Source organism: Cicer arietinum, chromosome 5 (assembly GCF_000331145.2).
Source record: "Cicer arietinum cultivar CDC Frontier isolate Library 1 chromosome 5, Cicar.CDCFrontier_v2.0, whole genome shotgun sequence".
Taxonomy (NCBI): Eukaryota; Viridiplantae; Streptophyta; class Magnoliopsida; order Fabales; family Fabaceae; genus Cicer; species Cicer arietinum.
The window spans coordinates 47,303,814-47,325,476 of NC_021164.2; the positions used below are offsets into that span (position 1 = coordinate 47,303,814).

The 21,663-nt window shown below is 32.8% G+C and overlaps 1 protein-coding gene across 1 annotated transcript; it reads right to left on the bottom strand.

Moving 5' to 3' along the window:
- Positions 1 to 11,848: 11,848 nt before the first annotated feature.
- Positions 11,849 to 15,230, bottom strand: LOC101514035 (pentatricopeptide repeat-containing protein At5g27110). Its single transcript, XM_004499474.4, has one exon. The coding sequence runs from the start codon at positions 15,002 to 15,004 to the stop codon at positions 12,911 to 12,913; it is 2,094 nt and encodes a 697-aa protein (XP_004499531.1). The 5' UTR covers positions 15,005 to 15,230; the 3' UTR covers positions 11,849 to 12,910.
- Positions 15,231 to 21,663: the final 6,433 nt, after the last annotated feature.

A 21,663-nucleotide genomic window follows, 5' to 3' on the forward strand; every position in this document is an offset into this window, starting at 1 on the left:
TAGTGCAACAGAAAAAGAAATTTTTATGTATAAAGGCAAAAACAATCAATGCAATTAATGAGCAACTTAGATGATTAAGCCAAAAGGATATAACATTTATAAAAATTCATCATACATCACAGAATTATAACAGGTCAGAGCAAAACAGTATGAAACCTAAGGGTCATAATCACCTAGTGTAGGCTGGTCCTCACTATCATCTAGGGGAGAGGTTGAGACCGCTGTATTAACCTCAGCAGGTGTCTCCTCACCGTGAGTCTCAGGGTTAACTAGGGGGTTTGGGTTAGGTTCATCTGCAGCTTGTCGACCAATATCCGCGACGTCTTCAAATGACAGTTTGATGCCGAGGTGTGTTTGAATCGCATCCACATCGTGAACCACTGAGTTCAAGGAGTCTTGTAGAGTCCTTAAGTGTGCTTCCAATCTGGTCTGAGATTCCAACACTTTGGCATTGTGTGCCATCTGAGCTTCAATGAATTCTATTATTCTGTTCACAAAATCAGGAGTAGCAGATTCAGTGACTGGTGGAGGCTGAGACTGAGGTTGAGGTTGGGGCTGGACAGGGTCAGCAGCTGCTTGAGGTCTTATCCATTTACCATGTAACCGTTTCAACTGCATCTGATTCACAATCGATTCACCAAACACCAATGTCGTTTTAGCAGATTCCTCATTTCCAAATGAGACCTTGAAGTGTTTGAGAATTTTTGTGATCAATTGTGGATAAGGCAGCATCAGCTTGCTTTGAGATGCTTCCAACATGTGCCTTAGCACAATCCAACACCAGCTCATCCTTAACTCTTTGGATAAGCCCCACAGCAGTATGATGTCCAACTTCTGGACTATTGCATGATTTCCCGATCGTGGAACCAGCATACGCGTCTGAGCATACATCAACATCCTTTGTTGAACCTTCATTTGACCAATGGGCAGTGAAATCGATTCAACAAACCCATCGACCATCAGGTCTTTACCAGCGGTATGCCTATCAAGTGTTTCTTCCCAACCTTCATCGGCAGTGTCGGCTTCTGTGCTGCCATCAATAGATTTGCCGTAGAAAGGCAATCCAGATAAAGTTGAGAAATCATCAAAAGTCATTACAATCCTTTTTCCCTTAACTGAAGCAGTAAAACCTTCTTCAGTCATCTTAAATGTAGAATAAAACTCCCTGATTAGCCTAGGATAGCTATCAAGTGTAGAAGACAGAAAACTCTCCAATCCATGAAACCTGAGGTGGTTCTGAAAAGTGAATTCCACAACATCAAAATATTCAAAATCCATGGTTCTAGCCTCATGAATTTTCCTTTTTGCGAAGTCTGTAGACAGAGATGGTTGTACCTCCTTTTCCTTAGGTGCAGAGACCTTCTTAGGAGGTGGAGAAGAAATAGGCTTCTTCTTCCTTTTCTGAGTAATCTCTTTCATGGCATCAGCCATGAGCTTTTCAGTAGGAGGCTCTTTGCGTTTCTTCGACTTTTCCTGGATTGGGGCAGGAGCTTTTCCTTTATCTTTTGCAAGTATTTTGTGAGTTGGGATGGGTACTCTTTTTGTCAAAGTTGGAGGTGGTGATGGTGTTTCACTGGTGGAAGAAGATGATGGAGATGGAGTGCGTGCTTGAGTCTGTTTTACACGGGCCATATCAACAATTTGGTGTAGATTCGAAGTAGGTAGAATGTAGAATGCAGATTCAAACAAATGCAGAGACAGAAGAATGAAGAACACAAGAGAAAAGCAGAGAAAATCTGGAAAATAGAATGCAGAAATCGATTTAGAACTGTTCCTATTTATACTCTTGACCTAGTAAATCGATTTCCCAATCGATTAGGTTACCGCCAACGGCTAGTTACTGGGAGTAACAGTCATATTTCAAATCGATGTTCAAATCGAATTCCAGTTTTACTTAATCGATTCCCAAATCGATTGTCTTAAGGTTGAACACTTAACTAATCGATTTCCAAATCGATGCTCGTGAAGGTTAAAAAAATTTTTCTGAAACTTTGAAATCTGGACTGACGTAATCGATTCCCAAATTGATTTTATAAACCTTTTACCATGCTGGTAATCAATTTCCAAATCGATTTAACTTGAAAACATTACTGAAAAGTACCAGAATCAACAAAAACTCATACTTCACTAGGATCAATGATCCCTAGTTTCATCCTTATGTTCAAAAAACTTTCTTTTGGCAATGCTTTTGTGAAGATATCAGCTAATTGTTCTGTAGTGTTCACATACTCAAGTTTGATAACTCCATTCTGAAAGTGGTCTCTTATGAAGTGATGCCTTACCTCAATGTGTTTTGTCCTTGAATGCATTACTGGGTTCTTGGTTATGCTGATAGCACTTGTGTTATCACACATTATCGGCACTGTTCCCAAATCGACACCGAAGTCCATTAAATGTTGTTTCATCCACAAAATTTGAGCACAACAGCTCCCAGCTGCTATGTATTCAGCTTCTGCAGTAGACAATGCAATACTTGTTTGCTTCTTACTGAACCAAGACACTAGAGAATTACCAAGCAGATGACAAGTTCCTGAAGTACTCTTTCTGTCAAGTTTACAACCAGCAAAGTCTGAGTCTGAATAACCAACCAAAGTACATGTTGAACCTTTTGGATACCACAAACCAAGACTTTTAGTACCTACCAAGTATCTGAAAATTCTCTTTACTGCACTGAGGTGAGATTCCTTCGGATTCGATTGATACCTTGCACACATACAAACACTGAACATAATATCTGGTCGGCTTGCTGTAAGGTAGAGCAGAGATCCAATCATACCACGAAATCTAGTGACATCTACAGGCTTACCCTTCTCATCTCGGTCTAAGAAATTTCCTTGACTCATGGGTGTATCAATGGACTTAAGTTTATCAAAGTTAAATTTCTTTATCAAATCAGAACAATATTTGGATTGACTAATGAAAATGCCTTGCTTGCTTTGGTTAATTTGAAATCCCAAGAAATATGACAGTTCACCCATCATTGACATTTCAAATTTACCTTTCATTAAATTTTCAAATTCTTTGCAAAGTTTATCATTTGTTGATCCAAATATTATGTCATCAACATAAATTTGGACCAGCAAGATGTCATTTTCAGTAGTTTTTGTAAAGAGTGTCTTATCAACATTTCCTCTAGAAAAATTTTGTTGAATGAGGAAAGTGCTGAGTTTCTCATACCAAGCTCTTGGAGCTTGTTTCAACCCATAGAGGGCCTTTGAGAGTTTATACACATGGTTAGGAAAATCTGGATTTTCAAAACCTGGTGTTTGACTCACAAAAACTTCCTCTTGGAGGTCTCCATTGAGAAAGGCACTCTTCACATCCATTTGATATAGATTGAAGTCCATGATACATGCATAAGCCAATAAAATTCTTATGGCTTCTAGTCTAGCTACTGGGGCATAGGTCTCATCAAAGTCTATTCCCTCCTCTTGACTATAACCCTTTGCAACTAATCTGGCTTTATTCCTAGTTATCACACCATTCTCATCTAACTTATTTCTGAACACCCACCTAGTTCCTATAACATGCTTACCCTCTGGCCTAGGTACCAAGTTCCACACCTTGTTTCTCTCAAACTGGTTTAACTCCTCTTGCATAGCAAGTATCCACTCACTATCTAAAAGGGCTTCCTTAATGTTCTTAGGTTCAATCTGAGATACAAAGGCTGTAAAGTTACAAAACTGACTAAGGCTTCTCCTAGTTGCAACACCTTTAGAGATATCGCCTATAATGTTGTCTAAAGGGTGGTTTCGGTTGAACTTCCATTCCTTAGGCAACTCACAGGTTTCTATAGGTTCTACAGGGTCTGCACTAGTTGGAGGGTCAGCTATAGGTTGTTCTAGTGGTTCAGATTCTACAACATCGTCCAAAATTTCAATAACCTTAGAAGGAGTTTTGTTCAAGTTTTCTGTAAAAGATTCATCAAACTTTACATGAACTGACTCTTCTATGGTTTTTGTTCTTTTGTTGTAGATTCTATAGGCCTTACTAGTTTGGGAATATCCTAGAAAGATACCTTCATCTGCCTTAGGGTCAAACTTTCCTAGGTGTTCTTTGCCATTGTTTAAAACAAAGCATTTACAACCAAAGATTCTAAAGTAGGACAGGTTTGGTTTTCTACCCTTGTAAAGCTCATAGGGTGTTTTCCTAAGCAGGGGCCTAATGAGAACTCTATTCACAACATGGGTGGCTGTACTAATTGCATCTGCCCAAAAGTACTTAGGTAGGTTGGAGTCCTTAAGCATGGTCCTAGCTAACTCTTCTAGGGATCTATTTTTCCTCTCCACTACCCCATTCTGCTGTGGTGTCCTAGGGGCTGAATAGATGTGGTTGATTCCATTTGATTCACAATAATTTTGAAAAAGATCATTTTGGAATTCACCTCCATGATCACTTTTTATTGAAACAATTTTCAAATCATTCTCATTTTGTACTAAAGCAGCAAACTTTTTGAAAACAGAGAATGTATCACTTTTATGAGCTAAAAAGTAAGTCCATGTGAATCTAGAATAATCATCAACCAGCACATATCCATACAGGTTTCCACCTAAACTCTTAACTTGGGCAGGTCCGAAAAGGTCCATGTGAACTAGTTGTAAAACTCTATTTGTTCTAACCAAGTCTATAGAGGGAAATGGAGTCTTAACCAGTTTACTTTTCTCACATGCATCACACAGTCTATCTTTAGAGAACTTCCTATTTGGTAGACCTAAGACTAACTGTTTGCTGACAAGTTTATTCAAATGATTTATGTGTATATGAGCAATTCTTTTATGCCAAAGCCATGTTTCATCTGAGTTGGATAACAAGCAGCATACAGCACTAGGTACAGAATTGAAATCCAACATGTAAATGTTGTTGATTCTGTCCCCAATTAGCTTTATGTGTTTGTCATCTTTATGCTCAATAATGCAAGATTGTGATGAAAAACTTACTTGAAAACCTTTGTCACATAGCTGGCTTATACTCAGTAAGTTGTGCTTTAATCCTTCAACATATAGCACATTTTTGATTACTGCAGTTGATTCATCGCCTACATCACCAATTCCAATGATTTTTCCTCTGTTGTTATCACCATATTTGACAAAGCCTCCTTCCTTTAATGTCAGGTTCAGGAATTTGGATTTGTCACCAGTCATGTGCTTTGAGCATCCGCTATCTAGATACCATGAGTGTTTCGTGGATGTCAAGCACACCTGCAATACAAAATCAGAATTTTGTTTTAGGTCCCCAATTTAAATTGGGTCCTGGTTGGTTAGTGTCAAACACAGATTTCTTTTCTATCCAAACTAGCTTCCATCCTTGATTGGCTAATTTTTTAAATTTGCAATTAGACACAAAATGTCCCTTTCTGCAACAGAAATGACATCTGCCATCAAAGGATGAATGTTTATTTGGTTTAGTAAAGATGTCATACATACTCTTAGCAATAGAAGATTTTTGACCATGTTTGACATTTCTGGTTTGCATATAACCAATACCAGATCTGTTTTTATTTTTTCTTTTGACATGCATATTTGGTGTATATCCTAAACCAGATTTTTCATGAACATGTCTTTGATTGCTAAGTATGACATTTAGCTTATCTTTACTATTTGCAAAATTTAATAAATCAGATTTTAATGATGCAACAGTATTTTCAAGTTCAATGCACTTTGCAGATTTTTCTTGTGAATCCTTTTTCAGTTGTTCACATAAATTTTCAATTTCTTTATGCTCAACATTCATTTGTTCAAGCATTTTCTTTGTGCTTAACAACTGTTTTATGGATTTCACATAGTCATCATGCAGTTCATTGAAAGCTTCTTGTAGCTCATCATATGTTGGATTAGATTGTGAACTAACCTCATTTTCTGATTCTGAATTTGTATCTGCCATGAGACACAAGTTGACTTCTTCTTCATCAGAAGATGCAGAGGATTCATCGTTATCATTCCATGCAATATAAGCTTTTCTGGTTTTGGTGACTGGTTCCTTGCCTTTTGATTTTGTAGCTCTATTCTTGTTTTGCAATTTGTAGCATTCTGACTTTATGTGACCAGTTTTACCACATTCATAGCATGTAATGGTCTTGTTGTCAGTAGTCTTGGAGCTAGATGGTTTTCTGAATTTGTTGTCTTTCTTCTTCAGAAACTTCTTGAATTTCTTGACAAGCAACCCGATTTCCGGCTCTTCAGATTCACTACTGGATTGATCTGAGCAGCTATCTGATTCAGTTTTCGATTGCTGGGCTTGAACCTTCAGGGATAGTCCTTTCTTTTTGCGGCTTTCCATCTCTGATTCGTCCAGTCGATGTAATTCCATTTCGTGTTCTCTTAGTTTACCAAACAAAGTTGCAGTCGTCATCTTTGCTAGATCTTTAGATTCTGCTATGGCTGTTATCTTTGGCTGCCATTCTCTGGTTAGACATCTCATTATTTTTCCAATCTGTTGTTCGTTATCCACTTGCTTTCCCAATGCATGAAGATTATTCACAATGTGTGTGAATCTGGTTTGCAGATCACTGATGGATTCGTCCCTTTTCATGCTGAATAATTCATATTCGTGCATCAGTGTGTTTACGCGAGCTCTCTTCACGTCTGTGGTTCCTTCATGTGTTTCTTGAAGAATGTCCCACATTTCTTTTGCTGACTTGCAGTTTGACACTCTAAAAAATTCTTCTGCACAAAGAGCAGATGTTATAATGTTCTTAGCCTTTGCATTATAACCTACCTTTTTCTTGTCATCATCTGACCAGTCGGCTCTAGGCTTGAGAATCATTGAGTCATTCGTTCCTGCAATCTTGGGAATATATGGACCGTTTTCAACAGCGTCAAGGATGTCTATGCCACTGGCTTCCAAGAAGATTAGCATCCTGTGCTTCCAGTACATATAAGCTGTTCCGTTGAAAGCTGGAGGTCTTGCTAACGATGCGCCTTCTCCCAGAAAATCGTTTGAGGCCATAGTGCTTTTATGAGTATTACCTCTCGAAAAGTTAGGCTCTGAGGCCAATTGTTGGTATATATGACCTCGTAATAAGCGGAATATATCAGAATGTATCAGTTCTTTATGAAATTAAATCAATTTCATACACACAGCGGAAATTAAATTGTGGCATACAAGATTAGCAAGTTTTATTAGATTGATATGAGATTAATCAAGATGCATACAAGTCAAATTATCAGATTAAACAATATTACTTATTACAGAATATGTTTAACATGCATCTAATTTTAATCACATATACAGATATATCAAGATAGTAAATCAAAGGAGATAAGGGTTAGAGAAGATTGCACCAAGGATTTATACTGGTTCAGTTGTCCACTTGACAACCTACATCCAGTCCTGCAAATCCAAACGGATTTCAGATTTTCTTCTCCAATAGAAAGAATCAATTACAGATTGTCCAGTTTCCTCCCCGAAACCTATCTATCTTAATGATCTCTTTCCTATTGATCACCCTCTGATCCTTGTAGATACTCAGCAACCTATCACAGAATCAAAGTACAACTCTTTCTTGTTGAGCACTCTCACCCAAGAAAGTAGTCACCAGTTTCTAGCTGGATTTTCTCGCTTTGTTTTTGTTTCAAAGAATTATTACAAACAGAATACAGAAAGAACAAAAAGTAGTCTTCAATCTTGGTCAAAATGGCTTCTCACAATTCTGGATATCAAAGATTTGTTTATGAGAATCCTTGTCTTTCAAGATCACTTTTCCAGCTATCTTTTTGATTGTTGATAATCCTCTTTTTCTATTTGATCTGAAAAAGTAATCTCAATGTATTAACCAAGTGTTATTGTGTATCAAGAATATTCAATGTATATTTCAGATTGATATCATTGTTATTATCATTCATGTTATTGAAAGACAGATTGAAGACAGTTTATATAGTTTCTGAAAAACACATTAATCAATCGATTTACCAATCGATTTCGTAAAGTGATAAACCAGTCTAATCGATTTGCCAATCGATTATCGTGTGTCTTGTTTTTCTTGAATCTTGAAACTATATAAGCCAATCGATTTACCAATCGATTCTTTAAACAACATTTCTCAGTGATTATGTTAAGACTGATATGAATCGATTTCGTAATCGATTGTAGATGTTATGTTCAAACTGAAACACATATCAATCGATTTCGTAATCGATTTATTTAAGTCTTCATAATCGATTAACAAATACTTAAAATCGATTTGGTCACATGCTCAGAGTTCACTGGGTTTTCAAAAGGTTTTGTCAATCGATTTGCCAATCGATTGTGTTTAAGTCAGTGACTCAGCTATTTTGATACTAATCGACGTGCCAATCGATTTGTATGTATTTGTCTGAAAACGTTCTTACCTGGGATTTGGTTCAATCGATTTCCCAATCGATTTCGACCAAATTTAACTTGATTGAAATATTACAACATAGATTGTCCAATCGATTTGTATGTCACAGGAAAAGTTATTTTGCAAGTGATTTTTAAGTAATCGATTTGCCAATCGATTACCCTTAAAACTGGGGTTCCACTGTGACTTGTCCAATCGATTTGCCAATCGATTTATTTCAATCAGTTTTACTTTGTGAATTGTATAATCGATTTGTCAATCGATTACCCTCAAAACTGGGATGCTACTGACTTGTGCATTTTCAATTTCTAATTTAGTCAGTCGATTGCCCAATCGATTATACCAACACAAACAGTTGTGTTTCCTTACACCCTTGTCATGAAATCGATTTCCCAATCGATTTGCTTTAGTCAAAAATCAACTTTTGTTGATTTCTTGTGTTCCAAGCAACCTATTCCAAGTGTGTAGGATTTGATTGTTGTTCCTGAAATCTTGCTCAATTCAAATATTAGATTTATCATGTATTGTATGAACATTGTTGAATTATTAATTATGTCAAAATTAGGAATCAAAGGATCAAAATCCAACAGATATAGATGTTATGATGAGAAGGAAATGAGGTATGAGAGGATATTTAGAGAAAAAGAAAGAAGATGCGAAAATTATGATGAGAAAGAGATGAGGTATGAAAGAAGAGATAGAGAAAAAGAAATAAGATATAGAGATTATGATGAGGATGAAATGAGATATGAAAAGAGAGATAGGGCAAAAGAAATGAGGCAAAGAGATTTTGAGAGGGATGATATGAGGTATGCAAAAGAGAAAAGACACAAAAAATATAAAAAGGAGGAACAAGGAAAAAAAAAAGGAAAGTATATCATTATGAAGAATATATTCGAGATTTTGTATTGGATCCGGAGTCCGGAGTCCGGAGTATGTGAAATATCTTTATGAAAATGGATATACAAAAGAGGCAAAAAGAAGTAGAGAAACTAGCCTTGAGAGAAAAAGAGAACAACAAAGAAAAGAAAGAGAAAGAGGAAAAAAAATAAGTTAGCCTTGAGAGAGAAAATGAAAATTAAATAAAAACAAGGTGAAGTGGAACAAAATTTGAGAGGCAAAAAGCAAGAAATTTAGCCTAACTATTTTCCTAACTTTGTTGATTTTTATGTTCAAAAGCTTGAAAATAGGTCTCCAAAAGACGAACGCCCACAATCCATTGAAGTTAAAGGTGATTGGTCAAATGCTTCTCAAAAGGATCCTTGCAAGAAAAATCTTGGTTTGAATCCTAACAACTTTAATTCTTTTACTACTTTAATTCATGTTTCTCTTAAATTGTTTGACAAATTTCTTCCTCCTATACTTGATAGGTTTGCAAATATTCATGTTGAAATGCCTAACTTGTGTTATTTCCATAAGCTTCGTTTGAAAGTTGAAACCACGATGTATCAAGTGTTTGATCCATATTATTCTTCTAAACGTGATTTGAGAATCATGAGCCAAGACTTGAATGATTTTCTTGATAAATATGTTGTTGTCCTTTCTAAAGTAACTTTGGTTCATGACAAAATTTGAAGAATGTATTGGGATTCTTAAAAAACATTTGTTTGCTAACTTAAATATTTACTCTTGTGTTAAAAATAAAGTTAATCTTTTGAGATTTTCTATGAATGGTAAATGTTTGCATATAGAATTAGTTGATAGTTGCACTACTACACCTCTCCTTACTCTTTCTTTTATTGACAAATCGTTTAAACTTCCAAATGGTACTCCTAATTTGTTTGAGAGATTTGTCTTGTTTCAAAAAGAACATTCATTTGTTTATAATAAAAGAAATATCATGAGGCTCAACTTGCGTTGAAGCCTTTGGAAATACAAAGTAAATTCTTACTCGTCTCGAATTCCAATCTAAGAAAGGTAACATTGGTACTTAATATCAATTTCGAGAGGTATTATTTTATCTCTATCTCGAAAACTCCTTAAATTGGAAAGGAATATGTTGAATTGTTGAATGCAAAACATGGAATTGTGCTTCACCTACTTGGCACATTTAGTGATTTTTCACAATTTCTATTTGATCCCGGTGGTAGAGTTAACATTGTTCTTCATGTCTTTGACTTGTGTTTTTCTTCTTGTAGGTTTTGATTAAGCTAAACTCGAGGTCGATTTTCTTCTAAGAATGAGGGAAGATGAAGACCTAAAATGAGCTAATTAGGAGGAAAAACAAAAAATATTTCAAGTCAATACTTTATAACCGTTTTTAGTTTTATTTGTGTTTAATTTGAATTGTAATAATTTTGATTAAGTGGTGTAAGCTCAATATGGGTCTAGAGAATTGGCTTTTGGCCCATTTTAGGATAAGGTAAATCCTTCTTTAAATACCTTGTAAGGGTCTCATTTTGGATAACTTTGAAATTAGAAATTCTTTAATGATAATTGTGATTGAGATGTGTCTTCTCTTTGAGTTCTTGGATTAGAACTTGCTTGAATCTTATTAATGGATTCCTTACCATTGTGACGATTCCACATTAGCTTATCAATCATCCTTGATTGTGGCGCCTTCTTCATCTTCTCCATTTAACCCATGTTTGCTTGTTTCTTTTCTCTTTTATTTTACCACTTTATCTCAAGAAATCACTTGGTTATATCTTCAATCTCATGTGGAAGCACTCAAATCCACATCAAACAATGAAAGAAAAATAGAAATGAGATTGGAAAATGAAATGGAAAATGACAATGAATAAATGAAACAGAAACAAAAAATGAAACCATAGCAATTTGCAGAAGAAAATGAAAATGTGAAACAAAAAAACGAGAATGGTGAGAAAAATAAGTGGCGCACGACACTTACGGTGGCAGAGAAGTTGAGATGTGATGGCAGCGATGAGATGGCGAAGTCACGTTTGAGACGTGGTCGCACAGAGAAGGGTTGCGTCGGAGATGAGATGCGAAGGGTTACGTGGTCGGAGATGAGAAGGGTTAAACCGGGGAAAGGTTTGGAGATTGGAATGAGATGTGACAGTGCCAGAGATGCTACATTGCCGCTGGAGAGAGAGTGGGAGGGGAGAGCAGAGGCGAGTTTGATTTGGGACTATGTTTCAGTCATTTTGAATTTTGGGGGCTAGGCTTAGTTTTTTGAAGTATTCACTAAAAAAAATTATTGTACGATTTTGGTTAAAAAAGAGTTTAAAAGTGGTTCAAACCAGCCTTTTAATGAAGTTTAGTTAACTAGTATTTTTCAAATTTATGGTTCAGTTTATAAACCATTTAATTGGTTTAGACTTTTTTAGTGCAGTGCAGTCTAGTTTATCAATATAGTTTAATTAATCAAAGTGGGTTGGGTCAAACTGGCCCATTCATGTGTACAAGAATTACTTGCAAAGGGTCGCTGAACAACAATGGGCTATTTATTTGTTTATTTTTGTATTTTAAGTTTTTCAAGCAGCAAAAAGAAAAGCAGTAGAATTTTGAAATAAAATTACCGAGAAATATACTCATGTAAACATGGGATGGAAGGATCACTTGCAAAGGTAGAGCTATATATCTGCTACTTTGAATAAATTGTTTTTCAAGAAAAACAAATATAGAGAAAAATAAATTGTACATTGTGTATCAGTACTGTGGTCATTTCATAATTCTCGGATAAGCTAAATATACCTACAGTATTAAAGACAAATAATTACCTTCAAAATAGAGTCCTCAATGAAACAAATTCTTTAAGTTTTGCTCTGTGGCGGGAAGTAGAAAATGAGGGACAGAAATACATACAGGAATTATAAGTGTTTATCCAAAATGCAAGTTTCTCCTGGTGAGTTAGCCCTTTGAAGTTCAAAGAAGCAGGTTTCTCATGTAGCAGCAACATGAATATGTTATAGATTAGATAGATACTCATAGTCCCAACTCAACAGTTAATAATCCTTCTCAACTTTAATCTACGGATCATAACTACAGCAATTCTCATCCAAGTGGATATCAACACTGGAGGCTTTAATCTCACACAAACTATTATATTATTCACCAACATCTCTTGTTTGGGAACTGAACAGATACCTTACTGATCAAGTAACTGATCATTTTCTTGCTGCATAACTCACCTAGGTACATATTGCCACAAATTTAATGTTATGTGTATGAATAAACGGCTTTGGTTAAAACTTCTGTTTAGCAATTGTGTCCGACTACCAGTTTAATATTCGACCTATTTCTGTGTAATAGATTGATAGACGATATAGACTGAGAGAAGGTTCTATGTTAAGTGCATCTATTTGTACGCGTGGACGCACCAGCACTTTTAAAACCAAATCCATATATGATGAATGAGCATATGCAAAAAGTGAATTTTCTTCCAGATGTTATGAATGATAGCTCCAATCATCCATTGTGTTGGTAACCCTTGGTGAAATATCCAATCAAACAAAGGAAAAAACAAGTTTCTTTATGATTTTTGTGATCCATGTTGGATTTTGATAAGTTAAATTTAAAGATCAGTTGCACGCACCAAGGATCATTGGCTCAAGATCCTCATCATTTCCATCTGCTAAGCTTTTCGCCGTTTGCTAATTTGAGATAGTAAAATCACACTGTCCTTTAACATCAAAATGATATATAAATTGGTTTACACTCATCTTCCATGTGACTAGTGAGATATGAAAGGCACTTATTAATCACTTCTAGATGATGGTGCGAATTGTCTTCAACAAAGAAAGGCTCGATCTTCTGGTTAATCTCAATCCAACTACACCCTGGATTCTTCTTCAATCCAAGCTCTTTCATCTTTGATCTCACCATTCGTACCTCGTCCCATCTACCGAAAGACGCATACATATTTGATAAGATAATATAGGTCGACGAATCGTCAGGATCCTTGTCAATAAGTTTTTCTGCAATTTCAACCCCTAAATCAAGATGTCTGTGCAAACGGCATGCGGAAAATAAGGTACTCAACAGCCCAACATCATCCCTGATTTCAGGGTTTCTTTGAAGAATCTCATATGCTTCGTGTAATCTTCCAGCACGTCCAAGAAGCGCAATCAAGCATGAATAATGTTCAACTCTAGGTTTGATACCATAAACATTGATCATTTGATTGAAATGATAGAATCCATCATCAACCAACCCAGCATGGCCACAAGCAGACAGTATGGCAAGAAACGTAACTCTATCAGGTTTCACATTGGACTGAAGCATTTCAGCAAAAAGCTTCAAAGCTTCATAGACCCGACCATGAGACCCGTAAGCGGTAATCATGGAAGTCCAAGACACCAGATCTCTTTCTGGTAAACATTTGAAAACACCAAATGCTTCATCCACAGCACCACACTTTGCATACATATCAAGGAGAGCCCCCATAACTACTTCATTATTTCCCAAATTTTTCTCAATAATCAGATTGTGAATTTCTTTACCCTTCTCTAGTGCCGCTAGTTGCGAACAAGCTGCTACAACACTTGTGAAAGTAATAGCATCTGGTTCAGCATACGATTGTCTCATTTCACTGAAGAGGTTAAGGGCTTCAAAAAGTCTCCCTTCGGTTGCATATCCAGAAATCATAACATTCCAATAAACCGCCGTTGTCTTCGGTATCAATTTAAAGATGTTTTCAGCTGATTCAACTTTTCTACATTTGAAGTATAGATCCATGAGTGAGCTATTAATAAAAATATCAGGCTGTATTCTGTTGCGTATTATATATCCGTGAACAAACTTTCCTTCTAGTAGTCGCACTGATCGTGAACAAGCCATTATTATACTGCTCAAAGTAGTCAAAGTTGGCTTGACTCCTTCGTCGTACATCCTCTTAAAAAGTTGAATGCATGAAAAGCAGTCACCTTTGAAACCATATCCTGTAATCATGGAATTCCAGGCAACAACGGTCTTTTTCGGCATTTGTTCAAAAACCTCTATGGCCATTTCTAAATGACCACATTTTCCATACATGTCAACAAGTGCAGAGCTAACAAAACTATCCAGTTCAAACCCACTATTAATCAACTCCTTATGAATTTCCCTTCCCCTTTCCAAATCAAAAAGCCTAGCACAGGATGAAATAGCAGTTGTAATCGTAACCGAATCAGGCATAAATCCAAATCTTCTCATCATGCCAAAGTATCGTAGAGCTTCTTCAAACTTTCCGCTTTGGTAATAACATGAAATCACTGTATTCCAGCATGCTACATCTTTATCAGGCATTTCATCAAACATCTTTACCGCATACTCAAATGCATTGCATTTAGCATACATACCAACAAGAGAGCTACCAACAACTATATCAACCATTAAACCAGTTTTCATCAAACACGTATGAATCATTTTTCCCAATACAACTCTACAAAGCCCCCCGCATGCCTTAAGAACACTCGGGTAAGTATAACTATCAGGTTTTAAATAAGGATAATGCATCAACTTATCAAAAAGCTCTAGAGCTTCAACATACATGTAATTCTTAGTGTAACCTGCCATAAGGCCATTCCATAAAGATATCTCACAAGGGTTTTCAACTGCATCAAAAACATGCTTTGCATAATCATACATATGGCAAGAAACATATAGACTAATTAAATTCTTGCAGAAAAAAACATCATTTTGCAAACCAAAAGTTATAACTTTTTGATGGATTAGTTTGCCTTGATTCAATGACTTGGAATTCACACAAGCCCTTAAAAGGGGTATTAGTTTTCTTGTGTCCATTCAACAATAACACTATATAACAAAAGATACAATGAATAAATACCAAAGGGTAGTGGAATCAATAGGTCTAAGAGCACACTGAAAATGGGGTTGAACAAACAACAATTGGTTAAAGCTTGACACTTTAAGAGCCCGAAAATCATTTACATTTCAATGTGATTGAAAATGGATTACCCTACTTTTTTTTTTTTAATGAATTTGGGGGTTTTTGTAATTGGATGGACTGTGAAAGGGTTGATTAGGATTCTACTATAAATAGAACAATATTTGTATTTAAATATAATTTAAAATAGTAATTAACGATACGATTGTTAAATTAAAATTAGATTGATTTTCAAACTAAAAAAATGAATCTAATATAAATAATCAATCTAATTTAGTTTAGTTTTTGTAATGTATTTTCATGAAATTTAAGTTAAATTAAATTGACGAAGAACGAAATCTTTTTGTTCCATTTGATATTTTTTTAAAGAAAGTAAATATACTTATGTTTTAAATCTAAAACGAATTAACATTTTTCAAATACTATATAATTTTCTATAATATTAACACAAATGTACAAAGGTTGAGAAAAAGGTTGAGAAAAGTATGCACATCAACGTGTGATAGTGGATGATAGGATAAAGTGTATGTTTTAGTTAGAGTTAGGGTTGGACAATGACCCGCAAACCAAAATACTCAACTACAAATACAAGGAAATGAGCATGGTTAACAAAAGATTTGCACGGTCAGATACGGTCCAACAAATAAGAACTATCAATATTTGAATCAATCGAGTCTACGCTTCTTTGTGTTCTTCAAAGTTATTTTGATATGACTATTGAGTGATCAATCTATACAACTTAGAAATTTTACTTTAAAATGCACGGATTGCTACCTTATTTAATTGAAAAGTGGTTGTAAATCATTATTAACCTCGGTAACTCGAGTTCTATTTTACTGCTATTAAAATATCTTTATGCGGTAATCACAAGTTATATTTTATTTCTATAATGGCTACATGGTAACTATGAAACAGTGGTAAGAATATTCTTTTCTTGTTATTCTTTCTCTCATTCGTTTTGTTCTCTCTTCCTTTCCATCTTTAAGATTTTATAGCTGAGAAGAAAAATTTTGGTTTGAAACCTCAAACCTGCAACAACCCATCCAATAAATCTGTTATCCGTCAAACGCGTTGTCGAACAAAACCATTGACAAAAATGGTTATAGAGTTCAATTAATGGTGAATCTGTAGTTGTCACCTAAGTCTGACTGAACCCGAATCAATATCCATCTCTAGTTGGAGTTTAAGTTAAGTTAAGTTAACTTAAACTCAACTTAAACTCCAACTACGACGGCGCTTTTTAAAAAAACGTTATTATATATCACTTACAACAACATTTTTTATATTTTAAAAAATATTGATGTATCTTTTAACAACACTACATATTATAATGCTTAAAAGTGATGTTAAATGTATAAAAAAACATTGCTAAAGTTTAATTTTGGCGTAGTGGATATAGAGATACTCATATGTTTGGGCACTTGTCATCTTATCTAATTATATTATTTTCCATTTAGACTTTGACTACATAACTTGAGAATGGCAAGATTTTCTATATTGAAATAGTAAAGTACATGTACATTTGCCCTGATCGCCCGTGTATGAATCATTTTAGCAAGACAATAATTTTTTATTTTAGTTAATAGTGATTAATATTGTGGTAGTCTTTATTGTTAATTAATTTTGGTGAAAAAATATATTTATTTTCTCAATTTATCCTTAAAGGCACACTCACCAACTTCCATCGACTCACTTTACCCACTCACATATTTTAAGTCTATATTTTAATATATATTTAATATTTTAAAAAATTTGAATGAACAACATGATAAATAAGTATATAATATATATGTTTTTTAAGTTTTTCAAATTATCAAAATATAAACTTAACCTCCCAATATCCTCCCCTCCAAAAACCACCTCGCAAACAAACCTTTAAGAATAGATAATTTGAGAGTCATCATTGTCGTTCATACTAATTGATTTTTTTTTATTCTCTATTTGTTCTTATATATTTGATACATGGAAATGATCAAGACATTTGTTTCGTCTTTGAGAGTAAACCACTTAGCCAAAAAGTTTATATGTGAGCTAGTGATCCCTTGCTTAGCTCCTTTGTGCCTAAAATGAAAAAAAAAATTGGGAAAATGCTAACAAGTGCTCCAAAGACACTCGTTAAGAATTCAAATGGAGAAACAAAATATTGAAAAGTGTGTAATTCAGATTTTGAAATTGTAAAAAAATAAGATTTTCCACTCAAAAATTATTTGTATTTCTTTTACTTTTCTAACAAGTGCTCTTGAGACAGTTATTAGGTTGAACATTTGTGGAGACCAAAAAGAATAACAATGAATACTTCATATACCTTTTAGGATAAAAGAACATTCATGTTGGGGAGAGAAAATGAGTAAAAAGGAAAAGAAAGAATATAGGTGGAAATAGAAGGGTGATTGGAAAAGAATGAATGTTCCATTTTAAATTCACAAAGAAAAAAGAAAAGAATAAGAGGAAAATGATATGATTACTCACCAAAGAATGTTGAAAAAATCGTGGAATTATTTGAAAAGTGGTAGGGTTATTTGAAAAGTGAGAGTGATTTGATTTTATGATTGAAATTTTATAAAAACAATTGTTCTCTTAAACATTTAGGCACATTTGTTACTTCGAAAAATCAATAGTTTTTTGAAATCTAGTAACGTACAACCTTAAAAATACTTTATGATCCATTTTAATTATGTATCATGTGACATACGAAGAGATGAAAGATAAAGTTGATTTTGTGTGATTGCAATGTATGGAATGAGAGAAAACATCCACCTAACTTGATATTCAAGAGAACACTTTTATGTGAGAATTGTGTTTTCAATTAATTAACAATTGAATGGATTTTATAAAAATCACACATTGATATTGCCAATGTTTTACAAAGACGCTATCATTCATAGATCTAATGTTCTTGCCTTTGATTGTCATTACACTTAAATATCATGCAATATGAAATTGGTAATGGAAAGCTTGATTTTTAGATAACCATAAACACTCTTTATTTGTGTTAATATCTTTTGAGTCATATCGAAAAGTTGATAATTTTGAGAAAAATACTTTTTGTTTGAGGACAAACAAAGTTCTAAATTGAGTTAGTCATGAGAAAAATATTTTTTGTTTAGTATCCTTTAAAGACACTTATTCACATTTGTTAATGAAAATCATATGATCTTACCCCATATTATTTACATAGTTGTTTTTTAATAAGTTAGTTGAGAGAAATATTATATTTGCATCTTTCTTACTTTTATAGGTAATGCAAGATTATACAGTCAAATTTTAAGTCACTAGATAATATTGCAATTCACAATGAAGAATAGTTGCAGAGACAAATTCGCAGTGACTAAGAAATTTCAAGTTAGAGAGTTAATGAATTTTGCAAGTCAAAATTCACTTAGCAAATTCAAAACTCGCTATGTGAAATTCCACTAACTCAAAAACTATATAAAATAAAGTTGTTGTCAATTTGAGTAGATCATTATTCATAAATTGAGAGAAATCAAACTAGAGGCAAAACATTGGATAAGTATTGAAATTCATCATTTGAAGCCAAATTCTACTTGTTCATAATGATTTTGTAAAACTATAGTAACAATGAGTAGCTAAACCTCTTTTTATTGGAATTAGAAGTAATCGATCATAAACTCTCATATATCACTTTTGATATATATATATATATATATATAATTTCAAAAATTATAGCCGGAAACTGATCATTTGAACTCACATTGTATTATAAGTATTCTCCTTAATATTTTGTTGGTGTGGTATATAATGCCTATTTAATAATAATATATTATATATATTATAGTTATTCATCAATATTAATGTTTATTATCATTCTTAATGTTTATTATGACTAGATTACTCCTAATTATGATGTGTTACTGAAAAATACTCTTTAAATCTTGATTTAGTACTAACATCTATTGAATCTGAACTCTAGAAATAGATTTAGGTTTAATACTCTCAAACACTCAATGAATAATGCTACTAGCTTGGTTAGAATTTTGAGGAATCGATGTTAAAGCAAGAATTTTGATTTCTCATTATGTTAAGGATTTAATAATGTTTGAAAAGTGACGGTGATTATATTGATGTTAACATGAATATGTGTAATTAGTCATTAGGATGCTTAAAAAATTTAATCTCATTGATTTATTCTCAATTTACTTATATCATTATTTTAATTTGATGTAATCGAAACCAAGTTACTCTTAATATATTCATTTAAGATTATAATTAGATTGTGACCCGCATATTACACGGGTGTTGATATATGTTTATATGTGTATATGTAATTTTTGCATTATTAATATATAATTATTTTTCACTACAAAAATAGATAAAATAAAATTAATTGTCAACTTCAAAATTTAGGAGAATATTAAAATTTTAAACATCCCAACGTGAAATAAAGATGATTTCTTTTTTTTATGAACATCATTTATTTATTTGTCTACACGTTAAATTTTGGTGTGTTTGTATCATTGTTGTTCCTTAATTGTTTTAGTTAAAAACTTAACTATAATTATTTTTGTTGAATAACATTTGAACATTTGTAATTAATAATTTTATATATGCCAAAGTTATTATATATATATATGTAACAAATAATGTTAAACATGTCAATGCGAAATGAAAATTATTTTATTTCACAAATATCATTAATCTATTTGTTTACACGTTAAATTTTGATTTCTTTACACCATTGTTACTCTTCAACTGTTTTTAGTTGAAAAATTAGACATAATTGTTTTCATTGAAGAACCTTTGAGCATTTGTAATAATAGTGTTATTCTATTTGTTAATAGGATACAATCAAATATATTGTAAATTTGAAATTGGAGAGTTGAGATCGAATAATATTTTTTAAAGTAAAATTGATAGTGCAAAGAAACCATTGCGATAAATTGACATTGCAACTGTATTAATTATTTGCAACACCCTAAAAATATTGTTATAAAATGAAAAGATTAATAACAAAAAATATAGGATAAAAAGAACTGAAATTCTGTAAAATAGAATAATCTATGTATTTATATTAATAAAATGAGGTTATTGTTTAAATAGCAAGAGATTAAATCATTATAGTAATACTTTTGTAAATACAACTAATTAATTTGTATTCTTTTCTTTTCAACATATGTTATCACACCATCATTAACATATAAAAAAATAAAATCAGTAATATAGTTAATTTAAATTGTGAAAATGGAAATGTGTTATAATATATATTGCTTTTGTTTGATAAGTGTATGATTTGTTAACTAATCCTACACAATCACTTTCAAAAATGACTTGTACTTTATCATTTTTGTGTAGTAAAGAAAAATCAATCATTCATAATGTTTTACATTAAGATCTTAATATAATGATGCTCCATAAATTTGTAATGACTTTTAGAGTTCTTTTTTTTTAGAGATAATAACATTTTTTTTAACTTTGTTTTGTTGAAAGTGTATTATTTTTTGTTAGTGTAAGTTATATGATACTTTATTTTCATTTATAGATAATGAATTACAATGAATACATATTGATATATATTTATTTGTGGAACTTGAAACGTTTTGTTTAAAGCAAATTTCAATTATTTATCAAATAAATTTATAAAAAATTGTTTATTAAGTATTATAAAAATCAAAATTGCAATATGTAATATATTTTATTATGGTTGAGTGAGATGCTAGATGAATTTGGACCCTCTAATATTGAATCGATTAAACATGAAAAAGGTTATATTTGAAGGTCGTATCAAATTTATAAATGAAAATAGATTTTTTATTTATTTATTTGAGGACATAAACTACAATTTTTTTTGAATGACATAAGCTACAAATTAATATAAAGAATACCAAATGTGTGATGAAAATCTAATAGAATGAAAGAGGAATGTCAATACCCGAGTTCTTTCTTACATATAAATCCGGTTTTTCAAACTCAAAGTATATGCCTTTGAAATGTGTAGAGATGGCTGAGTTCCAATTTTTGTGTCTTTGATACTCAATAAAATGACTTAAAATACAAAGCAATACACACACACACACACACACATATATATATATATATATATATATATATATATATATATATATATATATATATATATATATATATATATAGAGAGAGAGAGAGAGAGAGAGAGGTGTTTTGTCTAGTTGTGTGGATAATTTATAGTTAATTTCTCAAATTTTTTAAGAAATGAGCAGAGATGGCTTCATGATATCGGATTCGTATTTGCAAATGATAATTGAAACATTTAGGATGAGATAATTAAGAGGGCATATTTTATTACAAGCAAATATGCATGGATATTAAAGTTAGAAATTGAGGAAAAATTAAAGTTGATTGTAGTGAGACGATGGTAGGTTTATTTTCATGAAGAACTTTTGTACGTAGGTTTTCAAAATATGTATATGATGTGTGAGATGTAAAATCTAAATTGAAAAATTAAAGATGTAAGATGAATTATAGAAGTTTATGAAAGATATCACATAAAAATATAAATGATGTGACACAAATGTTATAATATGATACATAAAAGTGTGAGGTGTCATTCAATTAACAATAT